Here is a 10,907-nt window from a genome sequence, read left to right on the forward strand (position 1 = left end):
TATGAATTGAGCCTTAGCTTAAACTGAAGGGTTTTTAATTTGCTGGTATTAATGAATAGGCTTCTGTTGAAAAATGTTAGTGCAAAATGGTGAAGATGCATCTGTGGTGACAGGGGCGCGGTCAGCCAATCCATGCACCTGCGTCCTCCCTTGATGTTTCTGTGACCACAAAGACCATGCATGTGTGAACCGGCGCAACTGAGAATTTGGAGGCCAATGCATTATCTAATGCAGCTCACAGAATTTGAATGGGGGGGAGGATGCATGTTGACCTTCCCGCCGCTGTCCTCGGTCCTGCAATTGTGCGGGGTGACAGCCGTGCGCCTCCCCGTGCGCCACTGTGCGAGGCTGTCCCTCTGCTGCTTCTGCTGTGCACCGACCTGCCAGTTCGTACTTTCTGTTCCCCACCTGGCTGACAGGCCCTGTCAGTTTCTGTTAATCACGCTCTAGCAGCGGGGAAAGAGCGAACTGCTCTTGGCAGGCTGAACGATACGTCTCTTGCTGGAGTCAAGGTGGTAGCGGGCCTTAGGTGGAGAGATTAAAGTGGCATGCATGCGCACACGTACACCCACCTCCTCCATAAGCCTGGAGTTCCTGGGGCCAGAAGCTCCTTTGCATCCCTTTTCACAGCCACCTGGAAATGAATGTGGTGGGAGATTGCCCCAGGCTCCAAGGTGCCTGTTCTCCCACGTGGGCAGGTGCGTCTTCCCTCCTACAGATCAGGCTTCACCTTCCCACATCAAATATTCACAATAGTCCCATGTGTTTACTTCTCTACTCTTGGGGAGCGGCTGGGGTTCAGCGGAAGAGCCTCTGCTTGGCAATCAGAAGGTCCCAGGTTCAACCCTAGGCATCTCCAGTTAAAGGGACCAGGCTGGTAGGTAATGTGACAGACCTCCGCCTGAGACCCTGGAGAGCTGCTGCCAGTCTCAGTGGACAGTGCTGACCTTGATGGACCCAGGGCCTGAGTCAGTATAAGGACCAAGGGCCTGGTTCTTCTGTGTACAAATGAAACTGTTTGGGCTGCTGCAACTTGTTTTGCACTGGAAACAGGGTTGGGCCCAAGGGGAAAAAATGGTACTGCATATTATAGGGTTGCCAACTTCCAGGGAGCAGCTAGAGATCTCCTGGTATTACACTTGGTCTCCAGACAATACAGATCAGTTCCCCTGGAAAAAATGGCTACTTTGGAATGTGGACTCTATGAAATTATATCCTGCTGAGGCCCCGCCCCTTCCTGAACCCCACCCTCTTCAGGCTCCACCCCCAAAATCTGCAGGTATTCTCCAACTCACAGCTGACAATCCTACCCCAATGTTTTAATTGCTATTTTAAACTCTTTTTAATTGGCTTTAATGATGTGTGTTGAGAAGGAGTCAATTTTAATAGTTTTAAAATATATACTATTAAATATATTGTTAGCCATATTTGGTGGCCCTTGCAAGGACAGAATGCAGGATATAAATTTTCTGAATAAAATAAATGTATGGGTCACTAAAATGACGGGCCGGATCCTGACGGATGCTGTGGGTGCGGAATGGAACTTTCTGGACTGCCACCTTCTCAGTGAGCCCTGTTGCGTTCACAGAAATCCTGCTTTGCTCTTGGGGAGTTGGCAGACCCTCAAGAATAGTGTGGGGGCCTTGCTTGGGAGTGGGGAGTGGGCAGAAATGCCATTTGTATACAGAGAACGAGGTACAGGATCCAGCGTGTTCACTGTGAAGAGCTTCGGATATTTGTAACATGTTCTGTAAGGACTATGGATGATCCTGATGAACTAGTTTCTTCAGGCAGCCCATCCCACAGAGGATGGTATTTCCTTGCTGCCCCCTTAATAGATGTGCCTCTGAAGAAACAGAAGCAAGGGAAGGTTATTATTTTGACATCTAACTTTAGGAGTGAAATGGGTACGACCAACTCTTGAGGAAAATTCGCACTGAAGGTTTTTAATTGTTCTCCCGTCTTCAAGAATTAAAAGTACAATATAGTTAATTAACCTGACTATTGGTTAAGCCTCTCTATCTTCTTTTTTAATTTTAATGTTACTTTACTAAGGGAGCTGGCAATCTGTACTAGTCACACACATACCCAAATTAAATTAAAATAGCCAATTTTGTTTTATCTAGCCTTTCCTGCAATTAAGCACTTACTGATTCCCACTTGCTTTGTTCTGAAGTCTTATTTTCTTTTCTGCATACTAAAGCCTGTAGCATTGCTTCTGTAGCTAGCAATTTTCCCTTCATCAGGCGAGCTCTCTGAAGACTCAGTGGACTCACCAAGGTACTGCTGGTAGAAGATCCACCTCAGCTGACCCTCTCAGTTTCCTCCTCTTCCTCCAGCCTCCATTTTTTTCACAGTTCGACTGTCAGACCACAGACAAGAAAAGGCAATAAAAGAACTCCATAGCAACAATTCCTCCCATGTTTCCTAATCATTCCCCCCTTATCCTGCAAGACCAAAGTCATACTTTCCTGATTCCATTCGCTTCCCAATGTCACATACCGCTCTTGATCAGCTTCAGGTATCAAATAGGTAGACAAGTTATTTCCAGCCATGTTGGTATAAATAGAAAAGCTGAAAATCCCAAAACACCATTAGAGATGGGCACGAACCAGCTCACAAACTATAGTTCATCATGAATTTTGCGTGGTTCACGGATTGAAAAGCAAGGTTTGCGAACAGAAGAGCCACTGTGAACGTCCATAAATTTTAAGGCAGTTTTGTGGTAGTTCATGAAGAGCAGAAAGCAGGGGGTTAAATGGCTCTGAGACATTTAAACCCCTGCTTTCTGCTCCCTGCTGCTCAGCTGTTTGTTTTAAATGGATTGGAGCTATTTAAACCCCTGCTTTCTGCTCTCTGCGAAAAGCGGCAGGGAGCAGAAAGGGGTCACAAAACGGTATGAACTGGTTTGGTTTGTGAACCAAGATATTGGTTCATGGTTCAGCCACAAACCAAACCACAAAAATTTGGTTCACGCCACCATCCATGTAATACTTTTATTAGGACCAACCCAATAACACATATCGTAGGAGTTGTCACTATGGAATTTGTTTCATTGCCATTTGCTTCCAGGGCTATTGCCTGTCAAAAGTCCCACTGTATCCTAGCATCAGAGGGCTTTAACCTCATGATTATCTGAAATATCTCCCTCCCCTCTCTTTTATTTTGTAACATCTGGCTTGATGAAGTGTTTGGAACACTGTTATGTGTCATTAAAGGTAAAGGTAAAGGTTTCCCTTGCTCATCTCCGTTTCCAAGCCGAAGAGCCAGTGCTGTCTGAAGACTTCTCCATGGTCATGTGACCGGCATGACTAAACGCCGAGGGGCACGGAATGCTGTTACCTTCCCACCAAAGCAGTACCTATTTATCTACTTGCAATTCCTTGCTTTTGAACTGCTAGGCTGGCAGGAGCTGGGGCCAGAGACAGGAGCTCACTCCATCACACAGCACTAGGGACTCCAACTGCCGAATTACAGACCTTCCAGTCTGCAGCTCAGTGTCTTAGCCTCTGAGCCACCGCGGCCCCTTATGTGTCATTACGGTGGTCCTAATAAAAGATATTAAAGGGACAGTCTTTGGGGGTTGCAACAAAGTTTTCAGGCTAGGAGATCGGGAAAACTGACCTCCAGTTGATCTCTGGAACCTGCTGAGATTTAGCACTTGATTCACTCCCCCACTCCCCAGGTACATTAATCATCTGCCCGATCACCACCAGTGAACAGGATGTGATCAGAGCCAGTAGGTGCCTGAGCATCCTTATACCAGATCCCCACCCATCCTCAACTCTAAGAATTGTAACTTTGTGAATGTGGGGAGATTTCTTTATTTAGGCAACCCAAATTCTGTCCCAGAGCTGCAGGCTCCTTACTTGGGAGCTATGAAAGCAGAAACAGATTGAGAAGCAGTGGTTAAACCACTCCGTTAAAACTTGACAAGAGAATTAATTCTTGCCTTTCAGAATGCGATTATATAACAATGTCACTGGCAAAGCCCCCTTTGAAAGAAAGGAAGACAAAGACGGGATGGAATTTCCTTCTTTAGCTTTCTGTCGCCACACAGTGGCCTTTGGGCAGCACGGCAGTTAAAAGGCTGAATCAAGCCATCAGTTTTCTGTTGGAGATTTAGGGGAAATCACAAAAGGTTCTCTCTCTCTCTTTCTCTTCCTCCTAGGGTTGCCAGTCTCCAGTAGAGTTGCCAGCCTCCAGGTGGGGCCTGGAGATCTCCCACTTTTACAACTGATCTCCAGCTGACAGAGACCAGCTCCCCTGGAGAAAATGGCTGCCTTGAAGGGTGGACTGTATGGCACTGCACCACGCTGAGGCCCTTCCCCTCCCCAAACCCCGCCCTCTCCCAGATCCATCCTCAAAGTCTCCAGGTATTTTCCAACCCAGACCTGGCAACCCTAGTCTCCAGGTGGGGCCTGGGAATCTCTAAGAATTACAACTGATCTCTAGACTACAGGAAGGAAACAGCTCTTCTGGAAGGTGGAACCTACAGCATTTTACCTCACTGAGGGACCACCCTTTCCCAAATGCTGCCCTCCCCACCTTCAGATCTCCAGAAATTTCCCAACCTGGAACTGTCAACACTACTTCCTCCTGCTAAACTCACAATGGGTAAAGGCTATTTCTGATTAAAGTCTTTCACAGGGGGCCCATGGCATGAACACCCTTGTCTGTTAAAGTATATTGGAGGATGGCTAGTTTACATACTATGGAATTTTCTGTCTGTCTGTCTGTCTGTCTCTCTTTGTGTCTGTCCTTTATTGTTCCCCGGGGGGGACTCAAAGCAGATTTAGGGTTGTCAGGTCCCCACATCGCTCCGATGGGGGGATTTGGGGGCATTCCATGGGTGGTTGGGGAGTAGGCAGTGAGCAGGGTGGTGGGGCATGCACCTGAATCCCAAGCAGCAAATCACCACTGGGAAATCAGCCCCATGCGTCACAGCCCCCACCCCACTCACAAGAGCCAGTTTGGTGTAGTGGTTGAGTGCGCGGACTCTAATCTGGGAGAACCGGGTTTGATTCCCCACTCCTCCACTTGCACCTGCTGGATGACCTTGGGCAAGCCATAGTTCTGTCATAGCTGTTCTCTCAAGGACAGTTCTGGAAAGCAGCTTACAAAACAATATAAAACATCATGTAGACAAGAAGAGGGGGGAAACGCGCAACTCTAGCATTCTGGGCTAGGTATGGATCCAACTGTAAATGCAAAAGGGGGGGGATTAACCCCAATTAAATTCAATTAAGCCCTTAAAGGTAAAGAAGATCTGCCTGTATAGGCCTAATAATTCTGTTAGTCAAATTAAAATGATTAAATATTGACAGATGTACAAAAATATACATGTATTTATTACAAAGTAGATGTAAAGACAGATATTGGCCCTCTTGATAACCTCAATTAAGTATCAAAATGTGCAATGATAGCCAAAAATGACCATAATTGACCCTGACAGGTTGTGTTTCAGCTCGTTGGCCTTCTCAGTAGTCACGCAAATGATATTACAGGATGGCTCCTGACATCACAACCCAATTTCTTACAAATTGACCAAGATGAAGGTTTTTTTTAATGATTATTGTCTGTGACCAAAGGCAAAGGTAACTAGAAGCCTCATTCTTGATCATTTGCTTCCATGGTCAGGTACACTTTCCTATGGCAATGATTCAATTGTGTACCTTTTTTGCTTGGTCAGAAAAATTTGATGAAGCCAGGGGGCAACAGTAATGTAATAGCACCAATATTACTAGGCATGGATCCACCAGCCCAGCTCACTTAAGGTAATTGGATGCAAGCAGGGTTGCCAACCTCCAGGTGGGGCCCGAAGATTCCCTGGAATTACAACTGATCTCCGGAAGACAGAGACCAGTTCCCCTGGAGAAAATGGTTACTTTGGAAGGTGGACAATGTGGCATTGGGTGGCCAGTCTCCAGGTGAGGACTGGGAAACTCCCTAAATTACATTTGATCTCCAGACTACATAAATCACTTATTTATTAAATTCAGGGGGCTAGCCATGTTGGTCTGAAGCCATAGAACAAAATTCGAGTCCAGTGGCACCTTTAAGACCAACAAAGTTTTATCCCAGGTATAAAAGTAGTAAAAAACCCAGAAGCACCTTTAAGGCTAGCAAACTTTATTGTAGCATAAGCTTTCGAGAAACACAGCTCTCTTCGTCAGATGCATGGAGGGTATGAAGAAACTGGCCAGAGATATATAGGTGGTAAGGAGAGCGGGGAGAGTATGCAGAAAGTGCCATGTAAACGCAAAGCAGTTGCAAAACCGTGAAAACGGTTGAATGTGCGATCCAGACTGGGTGTGACCCCTTTCTTCTATTGATTAATCTGAATGGAATACCTGAAAGGCAGTTACTTCTGGTAATGAGATAACCATCCAAAGTCTCTATTCAGTCCAAGTCTGACTGAGTCAAATTTACTCAGTAAATTTCAATGTATCTGAAGAAGTGTGCATGCACACGGAAGCTTATACCTTGAACCGGGGGTCATTTCATAGAAAAAGAGGTGCAGGAGCTCATTAGCATAACTCATTAGCATAACTTATTTGCATATGCCACACACCCCTGACATCACCGGAAGTGTGTCAGAAGGCAACACCCACCGCTCAGGCTCCACTGGACTGTTTTGGATTGCTAGCTATGGGGGGGGGGCATGCAGATCTACCCTCACAGAGGAGGGAGAGCTTGTACCTGAATAAAACTTGGTCTTAAAGGTGCCACTGGACTGTTTTGGACCGGGGGGCCCTCTGCAGCTTACCTGGCTGCTTCTTGCTCTGACTGAGGGCTGCTGGGAGCAGAGGGTGGGGCTTGTTGGATGTGCCCGCTCTTTACTGCCAGAGCTCCGCTCCTGTGAGCTCCTGCAGGAAATGACCCCTGCCTTGAATGAAATTTTGTTGGTCTTAAAGGTGCCGCTAAACTCGAATTTTTTGCTTTATTTATTTAAAACATTTTATTCCATTTCTCTTTTTTTTGTGATCCCCCTAAGGGGAATTTTTTATTGATTTTTTAGAAACTACAAACTATAACTGAAAATATGGGAAGGGGAACTACATCTAAGGAGAAAGAAAAAAGACCCACTAATAACTAAAAACCCAAGAGTAGGAGATCAATACATCAGCTTATCTCAATGTTACTTTAAAAAGCTAATAAAACAATGAACATAGTGGGTTATGCTAGGTTAATTATCTTTTAACTATTCATTTAACTGCTTAAAGAAACCCCCAGAGCATCCCAAAGTTATTTCGAAATTTTCAGGCACAAATCAAAGTCCTTCAGCCATTATTTATTCTTCTCTTTTCTAATCCTCAATTTGTATGAACTTTTGGGGGTGGCCGCCCCCTTTTCAGAGGGTGAATCCTCGCCTGAAGACCCCGAGCCTAACTCGCCATCAGATTTGCTTTCTTCTTCTTCCTTCTTGTCCTCAGCTGCTTCCCCAAGCTGTGTTCGCAGAAAATCATGTGCCTTAAGAACAGAGTCAATCTTTTCTTTTTTCTCGTGGAGTTTGAAAATGATGCATTCTGTAACTGATGCCATTTGTTTGTAGAAAAAGGATTTGTTCTTAATAATTCTTCCTCTTCTGTCTTATGTCAAATGGGATGTCTTTTAAAATCCTGATGTTGTTGTCCCCAATTTTCAAGGGAGTTCCCGTAGTTGCTTTCAAGATAGAGTCTCTCACATGTCTCTTTGAGAATCTGACTACTATTTCCCCAAGCAGATTATTTTTCTTGATGTATAAGGAATAGGACCTATAGACCACATCCATCTCACTGTAGAGGTATTCCGCTGTCAAGTCTGTCATTGGGGCTATTGCTTCACTCAGCCGTTGCTTCAGATTCTCTCCTTTAATTTCCAGGACCCCTTGAAACCGTAGGACCAATTTGGCTTTCTCCATTTGCAGCTGTAAAAGTTGTGACTCTTCCGTGGCTTGCTTCATTTCCAGCTTTTGCACCTTTTTCTTAATTTTTTTAGTATTGGCGTCCATTTCCTTTACCTTCTCCCCCATTTGCTCCATTGATTTTGAGGATTGAGTCAATTGTAGCTGCTGTGAAGCCAAACTCTGACCAATTGTTGACAGTTATTGCTTGATATTAGTCATCTTATCCAGCAGAGGGCGCAAGGAATCTGCCAACATGTTTGAAAGCTCAGTGGTCTCTTCCGTTCGAGGACTACCCACTAGTTTCGCTTTCAAAAGTTTTTCTTTCACCGGTTTCTTCCCCGCCATCTTTTTGGATTTGTTTACTTATCAAAAAGTTGCTAAAGTCTCTGATATTTGCCCAAACACTTGTCTGCGCTTCAAATGCTTATTTTTCCACTTTTTGTTTTTTGTTTATGCGTTTGGGAGGGCCCAGGGGGGCAGCTTTCTTTTTGAATCTTCATGCTCGCTTCAACCCGACTCACAGTTCGTTGTTGGCCAACCGGCCTTGCTCACCCTCCCCAAGTTCCACCAACCTTCCAGATTTCCTAGCTGCAAGTCATGAGCTGTGTCCAGGCCTAAATACCCATAACAAGGAAGGAAGCAGATACCTATAACATCCTGTAACAAGGAGCATATACCTATAACAACCTATAACAAATACCTATACCAAGGAAGGAAGCATTAAAGGCAAAGGTTTCCCGTGCTCGAAAGCCAGTCGAATCCGACTCTAGGGGGCAGTGCTCATCTCCGTTTCCAAGCCAAAGAGCCAGCGCTGTCCGAAGACTGCTCCATGGTCATGTGGCCGGCATGACTAAACACTGAGGAACACGGAATGCTGTTACCTTCCCAGCGAAACGGTACCTATTTATCTACTTGCAGTTTCTTGCTTTTGAACTGCTAGGCTGGCAGGAGCTGGGGCCAGAGATGGGAGCTCACTCTGTCAGGCGGCACTCGGGTCTTGAACTGCCGAGCTACAGACCTTCTGGTCTGCAGCTTAGGCATCTTAACCTCTGAGCCACCGCGGCCCTTATAACAAATGCCTCTACCAAGGAAGGAAGCGTAAGCTCAGTCCAAATCTTGCACTGTGGGCAGAGATATTCCCAAGGTTCCCCTCACCGCTTTCTTAAATCTGAGCATCTGTTTACTGATCCACAGTGACAAATGAATGGTACAACCCTATTAACCTTTGAAAATCAGGAGCTGGTAGATAGCGGCTGCTACTGTATTGCAAGAAGGCATCCAAGTCCTAAGTGCACCAGCCTGTCCTATTAACTTTCTTATGAGGAGTCTGGGACCTTCCTGAGTAGATATAAATTGCCTGCCTACCATTTTTCTTCTCACCTTGACACAGAGAGTACTCCATCTATCTGTGTTATACCTTTGAGGATGCCAGTCACAGCTACTGGCAAAACGCCAGGTCCTACAATGCCAAGACCACGGCCATACAGCCCGGAAAACCTGCAACAGCTACTGTCTGGGACTTATTAGCTTAGAAAAAAGACAGCTAACAAAGGGACATGCTAGAGCTTTATGAAATTATGCGTGGGGAGGAGAAAGTAGATAAAGGGAGGGGTTTTTTTCTCCCTGTTCAGGGGTACCCAATGCAGTTGATAGGCAAAAGGTATAGGACTTACTTCTTTACTCAGTTAAATTGTGGGATTCACTGCCAGTGGACACAGCGATAGCCACAAGCACAGATAACTTTGAAAGGAGGTTAGACAGATTCACGGGTCGATCAATGGCTACTAGCCATGGTGACTTAAGGGGACCTCCATATTCTGTGGCACTGAACCTCTTGACTGAAAACCAGCGTGAGAAAGCAACACCAGTGGAGGGCCTTGCTTTCTATGCCCTGTTTGCTGGCCCTCCAAAGCAACTGGTTGGCCATGAAACAGGATGCTGAACTGGATGGACAACTGGTCTGACTGGTAGGGCCTTTCTGATGTTCTTAACGAATGTGCCTAGAAGTGATAGTTCCACAAATCCCAGTCAGCAAATCTTGGTTGTCTACTTCTGTACTTTTTCCAGCTCTGTGAGCTGAGTTAAACTGAGTTGTATGAAACATAAATAGAATACGAGATATGAAAGACAGAAAGATTTAAACAGGATTTTTTTTGGTACAAACTCTGAAGTATCGCTGGAGGGACCGAGACAGGGACACACGCAAACAACCTGGAGAAAAAAATTCCAGGAACACAGTCCGGCTAGGAAATATGAAGAATCTTGGCTCCAACTTGGACTACAATTCCCAGCAACCAGTGTGGCCAGCCCTCTCTGCCTTCGCACCTGCTGGAGGGAGAGGCTTTGTTCCTCAGTGTGGGAAAACCAGAAATGAGAAAGGAAAGTTTTCAGCAGTTCATTCTATGCAGTAGCTGCTGGTTGGTGCTGGAAGGAGGCGGAGACCAGTGTCCTTAGGAAGAAGTCACAGTAAGTCAGCTTTGTCTTTTCGGAGTTCCTTACATGAAAGGCCACATGTTAAAAGCAAGTAAATGCATGATCCTTTCCCAGAATGGAATAAGAAAAGGGATGCCTTTTCGTAGTAGTGAGAAGTGGTGTGCTTGCTTGCTGTCCACAAGGGGGTTACAAACATTCTGTGAAGTTTGCGCAAAGTTTAAATTGGGGATGTGTGCATTTATGTTTTCAGCTAAGTTCTGGAGTTTCTTGTGGTCTCCGTCAGAACTAAAAAAGCTGTTTTCTGCAGTCGCCACCATTTTCTCCCCTGGTAGGGATCCTGGGACTTCAGCAGCGGCATCTGGAGCAATAATTCGACAGGTGTAGCTTCCTCAGTGTCACAAAGCACCTGTTGAATTTCTGCTTGGCTGTGAAAGGCACAGGACGTCTACCTGAAGGAAGCCGTTTTCACTTATTTAATCTGGCACAGTGCTCCCAGGATCTCCTCTTGGCCAAAACTTTCTAGCTTGGTTAACTTTTAACTCCTGTGCTGATGTGCAGGTGGAGGCCAGGGGAAACAAAAAAAGCA

General features: G+C 45.6%; 1 protein-coding gene across 1 annotated transcript in view; it reads left to right on the top strand.

Annotated features, from left to right (window-relative positions):
• Positions 1–1,499: 1,499 nt before the first annotated feature.
• Positions 1,500–10,907, top strand: part of HAP1 (huntingtin-associated protein 1) — a 118,769-nt gene continuing 109,361 nt past the window's right edge. Inside the window, exon 1 of the mRNA XM_015415371.1 lies at positions 1,500–1,566. Within this exon, the coding sequence (XP_015270857.1) occupies positions 1,500–1,566 (67 nt within the window). The remainder of the gene's footprint in view (positions 1,567–10,907) is intronic.

This window comes from Gekko japonicus, unplaced genomic scaffold (genome assembly GCF_001447785.1).
Source record: "Gekko japonicus isolate JY-2015 unplaced genomic scaffold, Gekko_japonicus_V1.1 scaffold921, whole genome shotgun sequence".
In the NCBI taxonomy this organism is placed as follows: domain Eukaryota; kingdom Metazoa; phylum Chordata; class Lepidosauria; order Squamata; family Gekkonidae; genus Gekko; species Gekko japonicus.